The 20,956-nt window shown below is 36.9% G+C and overlaps 1 protein-coding gene across 11 annotated transcripts in view; it reads left to right on the plus strand.

Annotated features, from left to right (window-relative positions):
• The window catches only part of TEX9 (testis expressed 9), a 215,423-nt gene that overhangs the window by 64,656 nt on the left and 129,811 nt on the right, over positions 1 to 20,956 (plus strand). The window contains exon 1 of one of the 11 annotated variants that reach the window (XM_067747746.1): positions 16,251 to 16,275. The exons of the other annotated variants lie outside the window; for them this stretch is intronic. Coding sequence (XP_067603847.1) covers positions 16,271 to 16,275 — 5 coding nt within the window. The 5' untranslated portion in view covers positions 16,251 to 16,270. Of the gene's footprint in view, positions 1 to 16,250; positions 16,276 to 20,956 lie in introns of those variants that run through there. 11 annotated transcript variants of the gene reach the window in all.

Here is a 20,956-nt window from a genome sequence, read left to right on the forward strand (position 1 = left end):
AAAACTCTAAACACCGAAGACTGGGGTTTGCTTCCTTGGCTGGCCATGCGTATTGTCACATAACATGGCCATAAGGAGTTAACACTGTCCATGGCTCCATATGAAGAGGACAACCAGGAGCTCTGTATTTGGACCCATCCTGGACTCTGCCCTATGCATGCATCTCTTCCCTTGACTGATTTTAATCCCTGTAAGATCCCATAACTGTGGGTGTAGCAGCTTTCAGTGCATACTGAGTCCTTCTAGCGAATTATCAAAGCTGAGTGTGGTTTGGGGAATACCCCACATTTGCAACTGGTGTCCTAAGTGATGGCAGTCTTGTGTGGACACTGTTCCTCCTAAGTGTTCAGTTGGCTAAACTCTCACACTTGGCTTGGCATCTCATCTCCAGCTCTGGAACCATCACTAGGACCAAGTGAGTGCCGCCCATCAGTACATGTGATTGGAGTTGGGAGGCAGGGGAGCTGGTCGGATGGACTGACAAAGAGATGTTTAGTTTCAGCAGCATTTTCTGGGACCTGGCATCTGCCCTGCCGTGACCAAAGTCTGCTTTTCCATTCAGACTATTGTTGATGCTGCTTCTTTTCCTTTCTTCTCTTTCTTGCGTCAGGGACAGATATTCCCCTCTCACCCCTAACCTTCACCCTCCTCCTCCCTTCAGATGCCCAACGTATGCTTTTGTTGACACATCTGATATTATTTTGCTTGGAAATCTGTATTGAATCCTTCTTTATCTGATGCACAGATACAACTCCTGTACTATATATTTTTATCTCTGAAATTGAGTTTCTAATGTTAAAATGTTTCTTTACATTGAAACTTCTTTGTGAATAGATGTAGTAGGGCATCCATAGCATTGTCTTTATGATTTTTAAAGATCTGTGGTAATTTTCTTCTGAAGTTTTATTATCCTAGATAATAATATCACCTCATACCTTAGTTTTCCCTGTCGTCAGGTGTTAGTTGATATTGGGAGCTAGGAGGAGGCTACATGACTGTGACCCAAAGATATGAAGGAAATTTAAGTTGGAATTTGAATACTAGCAGATTTTAAACACAAGTTCTGTTTCACTTAGGATTAGTTTAGTAACTGGGGTAATACATCTACCAATACATCCCATTTGGTAGACCAATTGGGAGAGTAAAAAGGCGGACACTAAGAAACCAAGACACAGATTGAGAAGCGTAGACATTATCTAAAGATTTCACTAATATCCAAATGAGAAAGGACCAGTTAGCATTAGATCATCACAGTAACAAAGCCTGTGTTTTATTTTCATTTTGCTATACATATATTAAAGTAAGCTGAACTATACACGTAAATGAAATTTTTTTTTTTTGCTTAACTCGTAATAAACTGTACATATTTTATTCCGTAAGATAAGCCTATTTTTTCTCAACTGCTTTACTGAAACCAGACCCAGTGCAGCGCCTTATTAGCTGAGTGGCTGGGGACCCTTTACTGTACCTCTCTGAGTCTTAGTTTCGTATCTGTAAAATACTAGTAAGTCTAAGTACCTTGTCAGTTGTTGAGAGCATTATAGATAATTTACAAAAAGTGCTTGGCCCAATTGAGGTGCTCAGTAAATGTAGCCATTACTATTAGCTCTTATAACATTCCGGGTTTAAAAAACTTCTCACCAAGTATTCTTAAGGAGACACCACTCTGGTGTTCTAACTGGATGTACAAGTTAATCAGCATCCTTTTTTGAATGTATACAAGTACAAACCATTCCTTTTGGGTTTCCATCCTTTCTACGTCACGAATCACTTCTTGAGGACTGAGTTTTATAGGCTCTGCCTTCACTAGCCCTGCTCTTTTGAAGGCATCAATACCCTCAGCCCGACATTCAGCTAAACCAGGTTCCTGACTCTCTTGCAGCCATTGCTTTTATCTTTGTTCCTAACAGGCAGTGTTTAAAATCAGATTCAAACCAGAGTCGTTGGAATATGGGATTCATCTTACTGCTTTAAGCCTGGGTTTTGTGTGCCTGGGAAGAGCCCTGGCTTCTCATATGGCCCGAAGCCCAGGCTCTGCTCATCCTTCTATGCTCTTCCAGGCCATTTGACTGGATTTCTGTCTCAGTTAACTGTTCAGAACTCAAGTTCCCCTTTGGAACAGGAGGACTGAACCAAATCCACGTGAATGGGACCCTAACAGCCCACTCTTGAGGTGCTGAATCCTGTGCTCCGTAAACTAAGTCTTTGTTAGACTTCAGCTGCTGAAACCCCAAAGCACTATCTCTTCTGACTTCATTATTTTCTAATCTCTATACCCTTGCCCACTGGAATGGACCAACTTTCATTGCCAGTCTGAATCAGTGAAGAATTTGCCATTTGAACACTAGCTTGCAGCCCCATGACCCAACTTATACGTGGATCTGTTCCTCCTCCTGTCTCATCCGGGATTCAGCCCCAGTATACCTCAGGGTCAAGCTCATACAAGTGTTCAGTACTGCTAAATGCACTCTGGTATTATACCTTTTAAAAATTCACATAAATTACATTCCGTATAGTACTTTGTAGAGCTACCTGCTGTCTACTGTATTACATGAGTTCTTTTAAAATCTTCTAATTATCTAATTTTGTGACAGTCATTCTAGTTTGTCACTGAGTTTCAAATTCCATTTTGTTTTAAAGCCCTAGGAAAATTGCACACACGGCTTTAATTAGTATCAATTTGGTTGTCAAATTTTCAAGATGAAGCCATTGTGTTTCAGCATTATTTAAAGCTAGGCAATTGAAATAACTGGGGATTTTTCAAGAATCACTCATTATGACCCAATTTTAAAGTTATTTTAAATGTAACATTAAAAAGAATTATTAACAAGTCTGTATGCTATCTCTTTGGTCTACAATATCTCAAAGTTATATAAAAAGCTAATTGCTAGCCAAAGGTCCTTTTACACTTTTCATTGTGTAAAATATACTGTCAACTCAATTATCTGCATCGGGAGAAGTAGAGGTTGAGCAATCCAAAAGGAATTTATGTTTGTCTTTGGGATGTTTTTGCCCTTAAATTTGAATATGGGTGAGTCTGATGTCTGGGGAATTCATGTCAAAATAATGAAGCTGTATTACAAAGATCTCAAATCAGGAAGCTGATGAGTTCAATTTTTTTTTTTTTTTTTGAGTTGCTTTCCCAGGTTGAAAGAAGCAAGTAAAGCTGAGCTCTAGTCCTCATTGGAAGATTAGAATATTGAACCCAGATGTTAAATCATGGGTCTGGGAAGAATTCAGTAGCAGATTAGAAGCTGCTGAAGTAAGGATTTTTAGATCCCTATTAGGTTACAAATTTAGATTCCTATTGGGAAACAACAACAAAAAAGGAAGAGAGATTATGTCATAGGAAAAAAAAACATTTAGAGAAAATACTGCAGAAATTCTGTAAAGAGAACAGGGAATGATATCTGGCCAAGTATTATGTTGGCTTAGAATATCTCTACCAAATTCGATATACTGCATGCCATGGACGTAGAGGTAAATTGGAAAAGGAAGTGAAATAATAAGCTAATGAAGTAAAAACTAGTGTCTTTGAAGATTAGGGCATTTCTTGTGTCCTGGTATGTAAGAAATGCACATACACACAATATTTAAAAACAAATACTCTTTTGAATAATTTTTCACCATATGTATCTTTTACTACCCAATAACAAACTTGAAAATAGACACCTTGAATTTGAAAATATATATGGAATTTGACAGAAACAGCAAATGTTTCTCCTAATGAGAAGTACCTAACACTCTACCTAGCTAGCTTAGTTTGCCACAAAATTTCTAAATTGAAAGGCAGCATGCTTTGTTTATCTTCTTCAACTAGACAGTACATGCCTTAAGGCAAATTACTGTATTATAGTTCTTTATATCCAACGCAGGCTCTAGGAAAACACTTTGCACATAGTAGGTGCATATTTTTGAATGAATGAAGGCATGAATATGGAATGCATGAGTGTCTCTGGTTAAATCTGGCTGCCCCAAATAACAAGAACACAGCAGAGGCAATTTGATCATTTTAGCCCTTTTAATGACCCACCAAATTGCCTCTGCCATGTTGATTGTGTGATCTGCAAGGAACAATTATAGCTACTATAATTTATTTCATTTATATTCCACCTCATTTACAAAAAAATTTTTAGATGGCACCAAAATTGCTCTATTGATCATGCCACCCTGTTTAGTTTTTTTTTTAAGATCCTAACAATGTTCAACATGCTGTGCCATGTATGTTTAGTTTTCTTTCATAATGGTTCATTTTTAAAAAAATATTTATTTATCTTAGTTGCAGCAGGCAAGCTCCTTAGTTGTGGCACGCAGGGTCCTTAGTTGTGGCATATGAACTCTTAGTTGCAGCACGCATGTGGGATCTAGTTCCCTGACCAGGGATTGAACCCGGGCCCCCTGCATTGGGAGTGTGGAGTCTTATCCACTGCGCCATCAGGGAAGTCGCATGTTTTGGTAACACTTCCTTTGCCTTGGCAGATGTACTGATCTCATTTAACTATGTCATTCCATCTTTGTTGTAAACATATACTCTCTCTCTCTCTCTCTCTCTCTCTCTCTCTATATATATATATATATATATATATATGGGACACGAGATAGTCCTTCACATTTGTAACTATATTTGTTTTAATAATGGGAATCGATTTACTGGTGTGTAGCTAGCTAGGCAATTAAGAAATGACGCTTTTTTTTCTGTTTCTTAACAATCATATAGATGCCCTTTCAGGAAAACTAATATTTAGCAATAATAGCTAACATTCATTCAGTACTTACCATCTTCCTAGCACTGTGCTTGGCTCTTTAAATGCCTTATTTCTTTTTTATTTAAAACTTTTAATATATGCACATGCAATTTTATATAAATTTATAAGTATGATTATACCATGCATGGTGGGAAGAGCCTGAGGGTCTGGGTGTTTCCCCTTCACATCAAGGCAAGAAAGAGGAACTTAGGGAAACCACTAAAAGAGCTTAATATGTGCTCCCTGGCATTTGGTGGATTCAGAAGACCGGTGTCAGAATAATGCTTGAAAAATCTAAAAAATGAGGGCTTAAGAGGAAGTCACCAATGGCTGCAGTTGGGAAATCAGTGCCCTTTAGAGTCTGTCACAACAAGAGTTGTGAGGTTTCCCATGGACCAGATCTGGGTGGATAATGTGACAGAGTCAGTCTGGGGTTGTCTTAGTTCCTGCCCAGGAGGAAGCCTCAGTAGAAGTAGGCCAGAAGTGGACCCGCAGAATCCTCAGGGTATGGAAGAAATCACAAATGACTAGCTGGAATAGAGATGGATTGGACACATGCAGAGTGGTGGTCATGGTGATAAGGTTTGCAAAATAACCCAAACATCATCTAAGAGAGAAAGAGCCAGATTTAAACATCTGCCAAGTCTAAAAGGAGCCAATGGCAGCCAGCATCAGCATCAGTTAAGTAAGAATTTTCCTGCCCTGCTTTCCTCTCCTCTCCCTCTGCACTCCAGCTTTGGAGAGTAGTAAAACTATGAGAGGAGCAGTAGAAATGCAATGAAAAGGAAAATAAATGGATCATATTCCCTTTCCTGATTTCTGGCTTCTCTGACTGCAGGCTGCTTTGGGTGCAGCAAATCTGAGCCACATATAGAGAGGAGAAGCCTAAAATATAAATGAAGTTTCTAATTTTGATTATTAAATGGGAATAGAATTTTTTGTTTGCTCCTATATGTTTATTTTATTGTTTCTTAAATTGAGATATAATTGACATATAACATTATATTAGTTTCAGGTGTGCAACATAATGATTCGATAGATGTATTTATTGCAAAAACGATCACCATAATAAGTCTAGTTAACACCCATCACCACACATAGTTAACAGATTTTTTTTCTTGTGATAAGAACTTTAAAGATCTACTGTCTTATAACTTCGAAACATACAAGACAGTATTATTAACTGTAGTCACCATGCTGTACATTGCATCCCCAGGAGTGCCACTCTGTTTTTATTCTAAGTTTCTAGATCTTCTGTCAACAAGTTTCTTGTTATCAGTAAGGAAAATAATCTCAAAGCAGTACCAAGTGGCTTCAGTCACTTTCATACCTTTCCTTCAAATTAAACGTCTGCCTTAAAAGTAAAGCCACTTTTTGACCTTTCCTTCTTTATTTATCCTTGATAGAAATATACTTTGATTAGTTAGAAATCTAAACTGTATACTAGCTTTTAAATTTAGTGTCCAGGTTTCTTTGATATGAATTTATGCAGAAAATGTAGATTTGTTTAAAGATCATAAACCATTTTATTTTTCTGTTATACTTCTCTCTTCTTCCTATCTACACTGGGCCCTCATTATATAATCAGAAAAATAAGTTACTATAATTTTTTTTACCCTGCCTCTTCCTCAAGCTGTCTCATCTATCCTTTTCTTTAGTGGTGAACTTGGAAAAGGAGCCCACTCACATTACTGCTTTCACTTTTTCACTGCCACTCACTCTGATCCTCCCAACCCTGGTTCACGTCTCCAGTGAAACTGCTTTTCAAAGGCCACTCTTGTCCATCCTAAGATTCAAAGGCTCTCTCTTAGGCTTTGTTTTTCTGGATCACGTTTGTGACAGTGCTTAAGGCAGTGCCCAGTAACCAGTCAATTCTTAATACATTTTAGTTCTATTCCCACAAGAATTTGTTTAATATTATTGATTAAATGAATAAATACATAGTATTCTTTATCTGCATAAAAGATCGAGTCGAATGAAGATTTAGGCAGTCCTGGTTTACCTGTTGCTAATGCAGCACAATACATTTCAACACTTTTTCACTCATATCCAGGGTGTGGGGCCCGATATTTTAGAAATTCAGCTGTCGTTTGTTGTACTTCATTGCCATGCCTAGTAATATAATTATTTACCTAAAATATAAAATAAATAAGTTCTGGGGATGTAATGTTCAGTATGGTGACTATAGTTAATAAAACTGTATTGTATATTTGAAAGTTGCTAAGAGATTAGGTATTAAAAGTTCTCATCACAAGAAAAAAAATGTAACTATGTGAGTTGATGGATGTTAACTCAACTTATTGGGGTGATCATTTTGCAATAGTACATATATCAAATTACTATGTTGTACACCTAAAACAAATACAATGTTATATGTCAAGTATACCTCAATAAAATAGGAAAAATGATATAGTTTTCTGGCAGGGAAATGACTCGGTCCACTGTGCCTATAAGCAGTGGGATAGCTGCCTTCCCTATAAGAAATCAAGCATAAGTTTGTTTTCTATATCTGTGACTCTATTTCTGTTTTGTAAATAAGTTCATTTGTACCATTTTTTTAGATTCCACACATAAGTGATATCATATGACATTTATCTTTCTACTTCACTCAGTATGACAATCTCTAGGTCCATCCATGTTGCTGCAAATGGCATTATTTCGTTCTTTTTTATGGCTAAGTAATATTCCATTGTATATATGGGGGGGATGAATTGGGAGATTGGGATTGACATATACACACTACTATATATAAAATACATAACTAATAAGAACTTACTGTATGGCACAGGGAACTCTACTCAATATTCTGTAATGACCTATATGGAAAAAGAATCTAAAAAAGAGCAGATGTATGTATATGTATAACTGACTCACTTTGCTATACGGCAGAAACTAACACAACATTGTAAATCAACTATATTCCGATAAAAAAATTAATAAAAAAAGAATTCAAGCTAGCAGCCAAATGAAAGTCAGAGAAGGGGATATAGCAAGCTGTTAATTGAATTAAGGTGCCTCCAGATCACAAGCCAGTGGTCTCTTGTCTCAACTTTTATTTTCCACCCTCCTCCCAAGTTTATTGTCTAGAATGGCCTCTGATGAGAGAATCTGCCTCTGTTCCCTAACTTTGGATTCCCCATTCTTTATCACAGCTCCTCTTCCCAGCCCAAAGATATGGACAGCTGTTTCCAGTTTCCCTCTCTGGCAACCCTCAGGCTATCCCACCTGATCACTGCCAAGGCTGAAGGGGGGTAAAAGTTGTTAAACCCTGGGCAGGAAGTAGCCTCAGCTCTGTTATCTAAATTTAGCCTGATGGGAATGAAACCAACCAACATTTATTAAATGGCTACTGTATGCCAGACGTTTAAAAAATAACAGTTTTATTGAGATATAAATTCACCCTTTTAAAGTGTATAATTCAGTGGTTTTTTAGTGTATTTGTAGAGTTGTGCAGTTATCACCATTATCTAATTTTAGAACATTTTCATCACCCCAAAAGGAAACCTTGTACTCATTAGCATACACTCCCCAGTCTCCATTTCCCCAACCCCAGAAAACTACTTGACTACTTTATACCTTTATGGTTTTGCCTATTCTGGGCACTTCACATAAATGGAATAATGTATAGCCTTTTATGTCTGGTTTCCTTAAGTTAGACTAATATTTCCAATGTTCATGCATGTTGTAGTGTGTATCAGCACTTCATTTATTTTTATAGCCTATAATATTGCATCGTATGGGTATGTCACATTTTGTTTGTAGATTCATTAGTTGATGGGCAGTTGGGTTGTTTCCACTTTTTAGCTATTATGAATAATGCTACTGTACAAGTTTTTTTGTGAACATAAGTTTTCAGTTCTCTTCAGGATAAATCTAGGAAGGAAAATACTGGGTCATATGGTACTCCATATTTAACTTTTGAGGAATCACCAAACTGATTTCCAAACTGGCTGTACCACTTGATATCTTATCAGCAGTATATGAGTGTTCCAATTTCTTCATATCCTTGCCAATACTTGTTACTGCCCACCTTTTTGATTATAGCCATCCTAGTGGGACTGAAATGATATCTTATTGTGGTTTTGATTTGCATTTGCTGATTAATGATGTTGAACATCTTTTCATGTGCTTATTGACCATTTCTTTGTCTTTTTTTGGAGAAATATCAATTCAAATCCTTTGCCCATTCTCTAATTAGTTGTCTTTTTATTGTTGAGTTGTAAGAATTCTTTATATATTCTGGATACTAGGCCTTCATCAAATAGTACATAATTTGCAAGTGTTTTCTCCCAATTTGTGGGTTGTCTTTTCATTTTCTTAATTGTGTCCTTTGAGGGACAAAAGTTTTTAACTTTAATGATGTCCAGTTTATCTATTTTTTCTTTTGTTGCTTGTGCTTTTGGTATCATATCTAAGAGACCGTTGCCTAATCCAGGGTCATGAAGATTTACCTCTTTGCTTTCTTCTAATAGTATTATAGTTTTAGTTCCTACATTTAGATCTATGACCCATTTTTAAATTAATTTTTGTATATTGGGTGAGGGAGGGGTTCAACTTTATTCTTTTGCACATGGATACCCAGTGGTCCCATCATCAGTTGTTGAAAAGATTATCCTTTTCACATTGAATTATATTATCCCTTTTCAAAGATCAATTGACCATAAGTAGAAGTTTCTTTTGTTTCTGGATTCTTGATTCTATTCCACTGATCTGTATCCTTCTGCCACTCCTACATTGCCTTCATTAGCATAGCTTTGTAGTAAGTTTTGAAATTGAAAAATGTGAGTCCTTCAACTTCATTCTTTTTCAAGATTGATTTGGCATTTCAGGATTCCTTGTATTTTCATATGAATTTTAGGATCAGCTTATTAATTTCTGCAAAAAAACTACCCAGGATTTTCATACTGATTGAGTTGAATTTGTAGATCACTTTGGGGAGTACTGCCATCTTAACAATATTAAGTCTTCTGAATCATATACGTGGAATGTCTCTCCATTTATTTAGATCTTTAATTTCTTTTAAAATGTTTATAGTTTTCATTGTGTAAATATTGCTCTTTTGTTGAATTTATTCCAAAGTGTTTTATTCTTTTTGGTGCTCTTGTAAATGGAATGCTTTTCTTAATTTCAATTTCAGATTGTTCCTTGATAGTGTATAGAAATATAATTGATTTTTTATACTGATCTTGTGTTCCACAACTTTGCTGAATTCTTCTCTTAGTCCTAATGGTATATTGTGTGGATTCCTTAGGGTTTTCTATGTCCAAGATCATGTCATCTGAAAATAGAGATAGTTTTTATTTCTTCTTTTCCAATCAGAATGCCTTTTACTTCTTTTTCTTGATTTTCCTCTGGCTAGAATCGCCAATACAATGTTGAAGTAAAGTGGCCAGAGCAGACATCATATTCCTGTTTTTGATTTTAGGAGGAAAGCATTCATTATTTCACTGTTAAGTATGATGACAGCTGTGGGTTTTAAATGGATGACCTTTGTCAAGTTGAAGAAATTCCCTTCTATTTCTTATTTATTGGGTGTTTTTATTAAGAAAGGGTGTTAGAATTTGTCACATTTTTTTCTATGTCTATTGAGAAGACCATGTGGTTTTTGGGGTTTTTTCTATTAATATCACATTAATTAATTTTCCAATTTAATCAAACTTTTCATTCCTAGGATAAATCCTACTTGGTGTATAAACCTTTTAATATATTGCTGGATTTGATTTGCTAGTATTTGCTGGTATTGAGAATTTTAACCTCTATATTCATAAGAAATATTGGTCTGTAGTTTGCTTCTTTTGTGGTGTCTGATTTTTATATAAGGGTAATACTGGCCTCATATAATAAATTGGGGAAAGTTTCCTCCTTTTCTATTTTACAAAAAAGTTTTAAAATGATTGATGTTAAGTCTTATTTAAAAGCTGAGTAGAACCCTGGGTGGATTTTTAAATTACTAATTTAATATCTTTACATATCATGATTTTGTTCAGATTTTCTATTTCTTCTTGACTCAGTTTTGGTAGTTTGTCTTTACAAGAATATATTCAATCTAGGCTATTGAATTTGTTGGCAAACAATTTTTCATTCCCTTATACTCCTTTTAATTTTTTTTTATAGGAGTATAGTTGCTTTACAATGTTCTGTTAGCTTCTACTGTGCAGCAAAATGAATCAGCCATACATATACGTATATCCCCTCCCTTTTGGATTACCCTCCCATTTAGGACACCACAGTGCATTAAGTAGAGTTCCATGTGCTGTACATTATGTTCCTGTCAGTTGTCTATTTTATACGTACTATGAGTAGTGTATATGTGTCAATCCCAATCTCCCAATTCCTCCCAACCCACTCCTTTCCCCCTTGGTATCCATACATTAGCTCTCTACGTCTGTGTCTCTATTTCTGCTTGGCAGATAAGGTCATCTATACCATTTTTCTAGATTCCACATATATGAGTTAATATACAATATTTGTTTTTCTCTTTCTGAGTTACTTCACTCTGTATGACACTCTCTAGGTCCATCCATGCCTCTACAAATAACCCCATTCCGTTCCCTTTTATAGCTGATTAATATTCCATTGTATATATGTACCACATTTTCTTTATCCATTCCTCTGTTGATGGACATTTAGGTTGCTTCCATGTCCTGGCTATTGTAAATAGTGCTGCTATGAACACTGGGGTGCATGTGTCTTTTGAATTATGGTTATCTCTGGATATATGCCCAGTAGTGACATTGCTGGCTCATATGGTAGTTCTATTTTTAGTTTTTTAAGGAACCTCCATACTGTTCTCCATGCTGTATCAATATGCATTCCCACCAACAGTGTAAGAGGGTTCCCTTTTCTCCACACCCTCTCCAGCATTTATTGTTTGTAGATTTTTTGATGATAGCCATTCTTACCGGTGTGAGGTGATACCTCATTGTAGTTTTGATTTGCATTTCTCTAATAATTAGTGATGTTGAACATCTTTTCATGTGTTTTTTGGCCATCTATATGTCTTCTTTTGAGAAATGTCTATTTAGGTCTTCTGCCCATTTTTGGATTGTGTTGTTTGTTTTTTTGATATTGAGCTTCATGAGCTGCTTATATATTTTGGTGATTAATCCTTTGTCAGTTGCTTTGTTTGCAAATATTTTCTCCCATTCTGAGGGTTGTTTTTTCATCTTGTTTATGGTTTCCTTTGCTGTGCAAAAGCTTTTAGGTTTCATTAGGTCCCATTTGTTTATTTTTGGTTTTATTTCCATTACTGTAGGAGGTGGGTCAAAAAAGATCTTGCTACAATTTATGTCAAAGAGTGTTCTCCCTATGTTTTCCTTGGAGAGTTTTATAGTGTCTGACCTTATATTTAGGCCTTTAATCCATTTTGAGTTTATTTTTGTGTATGGTGTTAGGGAGTGTTCTAATTTCATTCTTCTACATGTAGGTATCCAGTTTTCCCAGCACCATTTATTGAAGAGGCTATCTTTTCTCTATTGTATACCTTTGCCTCCTTTGTCATAGATTAGGTGGCCATAGGTGGGTGGATTTATCTCTGGGCTTTCTATCCTATTCCATTGATCTATATTTCTGTTTTTATGCCAATACCATACTGTCTTGATTACTGTAGCTTTGTAGTATAGTCTGAAGTCAGGGAGCCTGATTCCTCCAGTTCTGTTTTTCTTTCTCAAGATTGCTTTGGGTATTTGGGGTCTTTTGTGTCTCCATACAAACTGTAAAATTGTTTGTTCTAATTACAGGAGGAATGCCATTGGTAATTTGATAGGGATTGCATTGAATTTGTAGATTGCTTGGGTAGTATAGTCATTTTCACAATATTGATTCTTCCAATCCAAGAACATGGTATTCTCTCCATGTGTTTGTGTCATCTCTGATTTCTTTCAACATTATCTTATAGTTTTCTGTGTCCAGGTCTTTTGCCTCCTCATGTATGTTTATTCCTATGTATTTTATTCTTTTTGTTGCAATGGTAGATGGGATTGTTTCCTTAATTTCTCTTTCTGATCTTTTGTTATTAGTGTTTAGGAATGCAAGAGATTTCTGTGTATTAATTTTCTATCCTTCAACTTTACTAAATTCATTGATTAGCTCTAGTAGTTTTCTGGTGGCATCCGTAGGATTTCCCATGTATAGGATCGTGTCATCTGCAAACAGTGAGAGTTTTACTTCTTTTCCTCCTTAGGTAGGTTTATTCCTAGGTATTTTATTCTTTTTGTTGCAGTGCTAAATGGGAGTGTTTACTTAATTTCTCTTTCAGATTTTTCATCATTAGTGTATAGGAATGCAAGAGATTTCTGTGCATTAATTTTGTATCCTGCTACTTTACCAGATTCATTGATTAGCTCTAGTAGTTTTCTGAATCCTTAGGATTCTCTATGTATAGTATCATGTCATCTGCAAACTGTGACAGCTTGACTTCATTTCAGGTTGGATTCCTTTTATTTCTTTTTCTTCTCTGATTGCTGTGGCTAACACTTCCAAAACTATGTTGAATAATACTGGTGAGAGTGGACAACCTTGTCTTGTTACTGATCTTAGAGGAAATGGTTTCAGTTTTTCACCATTGAGAACAATGTCGGTGGTGGGTTTGTCATATATGGCCTTTATGATGTTGAGGTAAGTTCCCTCTATGCCTACTTTCTGGAGGGCTTTTATCATAAATCAGTGTTGAATTTTGTCGAAAGCTTTCTCTGCATCTATTGAGATGATCATATGGTTTTTCTCCTTCCATTTGTTAATATGGTGTATCACATTGATTTACTTGTGTATATTGAAGAATCCTTGCATTCCTGCATAAACCCCCCTTGATCATGGTGTATGATCCTTTTAATATGCTGTTGGATTCTGCTTGCCAGTATTTTCTTCAGGATTTTTGCATCTATGTTCATCAGTGCTATTGGCCTGTAGTTTTCTTTCTTTGTGACATCTTTGTCTGGTTCTGGTATCAGGGTGATGGTGGCCTTGTAGAATGAGTTGAGGAGTGTACCTCCCTCTGCTATATTTTGGAAGAGTTTGAGAAGGATAGGTGTTAGCTCTTCTCTAAATGTTTGACAGAATTCCACTGTGAAGCCAGCTGGTCCTGGACTTTTGTTTGTTGGAAGATTTTTGCTCACAGTCTCAATTTCAGTACTTGTGATTGGTCTGTTTATATTTTCTATTTCTTCCTGGTTCACTCTCTGAACGTTGTGCTTTTCTAAGAATTTGTCCCTTTCTTTCAGGTTGTCCATTTTATGGACATATAGTTGCTTGTAGTAATCTCTCATGATCCTTTATATTTCTGCAGTGTCAGTTGTTACTTCTCCTTTTTCATTTATAATTTTCTTGATTTGAGTCTTCTCCCTTTTTTTCTTGATGAGTCTGGCTAATGGGTTATCAATTTTGTTTATCTTCTCAAAGAACCAGCTTTTAGTTTTATTGATCTTTGCAATTGTTTCCTTCATTTCTTTTTTCATTTATTTCTGATCTGATCTTTATGATTTCTTTCCTTCTGCTAACTTTGGGGCGTTTTTTTGTTCTTCTTTCTCTAATTGCTTTAGGTGTAAGGTTAGGTTGTTTATTTGAGATGTTTCTTGCTTCTTGAGGTAGGATTGTGTTGCTATAAACTTCCCTCTTAGAACTGCTTTTGCTGCATCGCATAGTTTTTGGGTTGTCGTGTTTTCATTGTCATTTGTTTCTAGGTATTTTTTGATTTCCTCTTTGATTTCTTCAGTGATCTCTTGGTTATTTAGTAATGTATTGTTTAGCCTTCATGTATTGGTATTTTCTACAGATTTCTTCCAGTAATTGATATCTAGTCTCACGGCATTGTGGTTGGAAAAGATACTTGATACAATTTCAGTTTTCGTAAATTTACTAAGGCTCTATTTGTGACCCAAGATGTGATCTATCCTGGAAACTGTTCCGTGTGTACTTGAAAAGAAATTGTATTTTGCTGCTTTCAGGTGGAATATCCTATGAATATCAATTAAGTCTATATGGTCTATTGTGTCATTTAAAGCTTGTGTTTCCTGATTTATTTTATCTGGATGATGTGTCCATTGGTGTAAGTGGGATGTTAAAATCTCCCACTATTATTGTGTTACTGTCCATTTCCCCTTTTATAGCTGTTAGCATTTTCCTTATGTATTGAGGTTCTCCTATGTTGGGTGCATAGATATTTACAATTGTTATATCTTCTTCTTGGATTGATCCCTTGATTATTATGCAGTGTCCTTCCTTGTTTCTTGTAATATTCTTTATTTTAAAGTCTATTGTGTCTGATATGAATATTGCTACTCCAGCTTACTTTTGATTCCCACTTGCATGGAATATCTTTTTCCATCCCCTCACTGTCAGACTGTATGTGTCCCTAGGTCTGAGGTGGGTCTGTTGTAGACAGCGTATACATTTGTCTTGTTTTTGTATCCATTCAGCTAGTCTGTGTCTTTTGGTTGGACCATGTAATCCATTTACATTTAAGGTAATTATCTGTATGTATGTCCCTATTACCATTTTCCTAATCGTTTTGGGTTTGTCCTTGTAGGTCTTCTTTCTTTTCTTGTGTTTCCTGCCTAGAGAAGTTCCTTTAGCATTTGTTGTAAAGCTGGTTTGGTGGTGCTGAATTCTCTTAGCTTTTGCTTTTCTGTAAAGCTTTTGATTTCTCCATCAAATCTGAATGAGATCCTCTCTGGGTAGAGTAGTCTTGGTTGTAGGTTTTTGCGTTTCATCACTTTAAATATGTCCTGCCACTCCCTTCTGGCCTGCAGAGTTTCTGCTGAAAAATCAGCTGATAACCTAATGGGAATTCCATTGTAGGTTATTTGATGCTTTTCCCTTGCTGCTTTTAATATTTTTTCTTTCATTTAATTTTTGTTAGTTTGATTCATATGGGTCTTGGCATGTTTCTCCTTGGGGTTATCCTGCCTGGGACTCTCTATACTTCCTAGACTTGGGTGGCTATTTCATTTCCCATGTTATGGAAGTTTTCAACTATAATCTCTTCAAATATTTTCTCAGGCCCTTTTCCTTTCTCTTCTTCTTCTGGGACCCCTATAATTTGAATGTTAGTGCATTTAACGTTGTCCCAGAGGTCTCTGAGACTGTCCTCAAATCTTTTCATTCTTTTTTCTTTCTTCTGTTCTTTGGCAGTTATTTCCACCATTCTATCTTCCAGCTCACTTATTCGTTCTTCTGCCTTAGTTATTCCGCTGTTGATTCCTTCTAGTGTATTTTTCATTTCAGTTATTGTTCATCACTGATTGTGGGTTCTTTAGTTCTTCTAGGTCCTTGTAAATCTTCTCGACCCATGTCTCCATTCTATTTCCGCGATCTTGGATCATCTTTACTATCATTACTCTGAATTCTTTTTCATGTAGATTGCCTATTTCCTCTTCATTTATTTGGTCTTGTGGGCTTTTACCTTGCTCCTTCCTATGTAACATATTTCGCTGTCATCTCATTTTGTCTAACCTACTGTGTTTATGGTCTTCTTTCCACAGGCTGCAAGGTCGTAGTTCCTCTTGCTTCTCTTGTCTGCCCCCTGGTGAATGAGGTTGGTCCAGGGGCTTGTGTAGGCATCTTGGTGGGAGGGCCTGGTGCCTGCACTCTGGTGGGTGGAGTTGATTCTTTTCCTCTGAAGGCCAGGGCCTCTTCAGGTGGTGTGTTTTTGGGTGTCTGTGAGCTTAGTACGATTTTAGGCAGCCTGTTTACTGATGGGTGTGGCTGTGCTCCTGTCTTGCTGGTTGTTTGGCGTGAGGTGTCTAGTACTGGAGCCTGCAGGCTGTTGTGTGGGACTTGGACTTGGTGTTAATATGGATACGTCTGGGAGCACGCACGCTGATTAATATTCCCTGGATCAAGGAATTCTCTGGCGGTCTAGTGTCCTGGACTCTGTGCTCCCACCTCAGAAGCACAGACCTGACCCTTGGCCAGGGAACCAAGAGTCCACCAGCTGCACAGCAAAACATGAGAGAAAAGAGAGGAAAAAAAAAAGGAAAGGAAAAAAAAGTAAAAATTAAAGGAAGCAAACAGATGAACAAAACCCAAGACGAATAGCAAAACAACATCAAACAAACAGCAGCAACAACAGCACAACACACACACATGCACACACACACTCTCAGAAAAAAGAGGAAAAAAAATTTAAGGAAAATGAAGGAACAGAAAAACAAAAATGCTAAAATTAGAACAGTAAGAACTAAACTAACAAAAACAAAGAATGAAAAATAAAAAACAGAAAACAAACAGAGCAAAAGAAGCAAAGAAAACATAAAATATACACAAAAAAAACATGAAAAAGACTCCCTCTCGCGAGAGCACCAGAATCACAACTAACTGCTGAACAATCACGGACAGGAAGACACTGGAACTCACCTAAAAAGATACCCCGCATCCAAAGACAAAGGAGAAGCCACAATGAGACAGTAGGAGGGGCGTAATCACAATAAAATCAAATCCCATAACTTCTGGGTGGGTGACTCACAAACTGGAAAACACTTATACCACAGAAGTCCACCCATCGGAGTGAAGGTTCTGAGCCCCACGTCAGGCTTCCCAACCTGGGGGTCCAGCAACAGGAGGAGGAAGTCCTAGAGAATCAGACTTTGAAGGCTAGCGGGATTTGATTGCAGGACTTTGACAGGACAGGGGAAACAGAGACTCCACTCTTGGAGGGCACACACAAAGTAGTGCGCACATCAGGACCCAGGGGAAGGAGCAGTGACCCCATAGGAGACTGAACCAGACCTACCTGCTAGTGTTGGAGGGTTTCCTGCAGAGGTGGGGGGTGGTGGCTGTGTCTCAAAGTGAGGACAAGGACACTGGCAGCAGAAGTTCTGGGAAGTACTCCTTGGCGTGAGCCCTGCCAGAGTCCACCATTAGCCCCACCAAAGAGCCTGGGTAGGCTCCAGTGCTGGGTCACCTCAGGCCAAACAAACAGCAGGGAGGAAACCCAGCCCTACCCAGCAGCAGAAAAGTGGATTAGAGTTTTACTGAGCTCTGCCCACCAGACGAACAGCCAGGTCTACCCACCACCAGTCCCTCCCATCAAGAAACTTGCATAGACCTCTTAGATAGCCTCAACCACCAGAGGGCAGACAGCAGAAGCAAGAAGAACTACAATCCTGCAGCCTGTAGAACAAAAACCAGATTCACAGAAAGATAAACAAGATGTAGGCAGACGGCTATGTATCAGCTGAAATAACAAGATAAAACCCCAGAAGAACAACGAAATGAAGTGGAAATAGGCAACCTTCCAGATAAAGAATTCAGAATAATGATAGTGAACGTGATCCAAGACCTCGGAAAAAGAATGGAGGCAAAATCGAGAAGATGCAAGAAATGTTTAACAAAGACTTAGAAGAACTAAAGAACAAACAAACAGAGATGAGCAATACAATAACTGAAATGAAAACTACAGTAGAAGGAATCAATAGCAGAATAACTGAGGCAGAAGAACGGATAAGTGACCTGGAGGACAGACTGGTGGAATTCACTGCTGCAGAACAGAATAAAGAAAAAAGAATGATAAGAAATGAAGACAGCCTAAGAGACCTCTGGGACAACATTAAACACAAGATTCGCATTATAGGGGTCCCAGAAAGAGAAGAGAGAGAGAATGGACCCGAGAAAGTATTTGAAGAGATTATAGTCAAAAACTTCCCTAAGATGGGAAAGGAAATAGCCACCCAAGTCCAGAAGTGCAGAGAGTCCCATACAGGATAAACCCAACGAGAAACATGCCGAGACACATAGTAATCAAATTGGCAAAAATTAAAGACAATGAAAAATTATTGGAAACAGCAAGGGAAAAACAACAAATGGCATACAAGGGAACTCCCATAAGGTTAACTGCTGATTTCTCAGCAGAAACTCTACATGCTAGAAGGGAGTGGCATGACATATTTAAAGCGATGAAAGGTAAGAACCTACAACCAAGATTACTCTACCCAGCAAGGATCTCATTCAGATTCAATGGAGAAATCAAAAGCTTTACATACAAGCAAAAGCTAAGAGAATTCAGCACGACCAAACCAGCTCTACAACAAGTGTTAAAGGAACTTCTCTAAGTGGGAAACACAAGAGAAGAAAAGAACCTACAAAAACAAATGCAAAACAATTAATAAAATGTTCATAGGAATATACATATCAATAATTACCTTAAACGTGAAAGGATTAAATGCTCCAAACAAAAGACACAGGCTTGCTGAATGTATACAAAAACCCATATATATGCTGTCTACAGGAGACCCACATCAGACTTAGGGACACATACAAAATGAAAGTGAGGGGATGGAAAAAGATATTCCATGCAAATGGAAATCAAAGAAATCTGTAGTGGCAATACTCATATCAGACAAAATAGACTTTAAAATAAAGAATGTTACAAGAGACAAGGAAGGACACTACATAATGATCAAGGACTCAATCCAAGAAGAAGATATAACAATTATAAACATATATGACACCCAACATAAGAGCACCTCAATACATAAGGCAACTGCTAGCAGCTATAAGAGAGGAAATCGACAGTAACACAATAATAGTGGGGGACTTTAACACCTCAGTTACACCAATGGACAGATCATCCAAGCAGAAAATTAATAAGGAAACACAAGCTTTAAATGACACAATAGACCACATAGATTTAATTGATATTTGTAGGACATTCCATCCAAAAACAGCAGATTACACTTTCTTCTCAAGTGTGCCCGGAACATTCTCCAGGATAGATCACATCTTGGGTAAGAAATCAAGCCTCAGTAAATTTTAGAAAATAGAAATCATATCAAGCATCTTTTCTGACCACAATGCTATGAGATTAGAAATCAATTACAGGGAAAAAAATATAACAAACACATGGAGGATAAACAATACATTACTCAGTAACTAAGAGATCACTGAAGAAACCAAAGAGGAAATCAAAAAATACCCAGAGAGAGATGACAATGAAATGAAAACACGAAGATCCAAAACCTATGGGATGTAGCAAAAGCAGGTGTAAGAGAGAAGTTTATAGGGATACAAGCCTACCTAAAGAAATAAAAAAAAATCCCTAATAAACAATCAAACCTTACACCTAAAGGAACTAGAGAAAGAACAAACAAAAGCCAAAGTTAGTAGAAGGAAAGAAAGCATAAAGATCAGAGCAGAAATAAATAAAATAGAAGCAAAGAAAACAATAGCAAAGATCAATAAAACTAAAACCTGGTTCTTTGAGAAGATAAACTAAATTGACAAACCATTGGCCAGACTCACCAAGAGAAAGAGGAAATGGACTCAATAAATTTAGAAATGAAAAAGGAGAAGTTACAACAGACACCACAGAAATACAAAGCATCCTAATAGACTACTACAAGCAACTCTATGCCAATAAAATGGACAACTTGGAAGAAATGGACAAATTCTTAGGAAGTTATAACCTTCCAAGACTGAACTAGGAAGAAATAAAAAATATGAAGAAACCAATCACAAGTAATGAAATTGAAACTGTAATTAAAAAATCTTCCAAGAAACAAACGTCCAAGACTAGATGGCTTCACAGGTGAATTCTGTCAAACATTTAGAGAAGAGCTAACACCCATCCTTTTCAAACATTTCCAAAAAATTGCAGAGGAAGGAACACTCCCAAACTCATTCTATGAGGCCACCATCACCCTGATACCAAAACCAGACAAAGATACTACAAAAAAAGAAAATTACAGACCAATATCACTGATGAACATAGATGCAAAAATCCTCAACAAAATACTAGCAAACAGAATCCAGAAGCACATTAAAAGGATCATGCACCATGATCAAGTGGGATTTAACCCAGGAATGCAAGGATTCTTCAATATATGCAAATCAATCAATGTGAAAAGCCATATTAACAAATAGACGAATAAAAACCGTATGATCATCTCAATAGATGCAGAAAAAGCTTCTGACAAAATTTAACACGCATTTATGATAAAAACTCTCTAGAAAGTGGCCATAGAGGGAAGCTACCTCAACATAATAAAGGCCATATATGACAAACCCACAGCAAACATCATTCTCAATGGTGAAAAACTGAAAGCATTTCCTCTAAGATCAGGAACAAGACAAGGATGTCCACTCTCACTACTATTATTCAACATAGTTTTGGAAGTCCTAGCCACAGCAATCAGAGAAGAAAAAGAAATAAAATGAATACAAATTGGAAAAGAAGTAAAACTGTCACTGTGTACAGGTGACATGATACGATACATAGA

This window comes from Pseudorca crassidens, chromosome 1 (genome assembly GCF_039906515.1).
Source record: "Pseudorca crassidens isolate mPseCra1 chromosome 1, mPseCra1.hap1, whole genome shotgun sequence".
NCBI lineage: Eukaryota > Metazoa > Chordata > Mammalia > Artiodactyla > Delphinidae > Pseudorca > Pseudorca crassidens.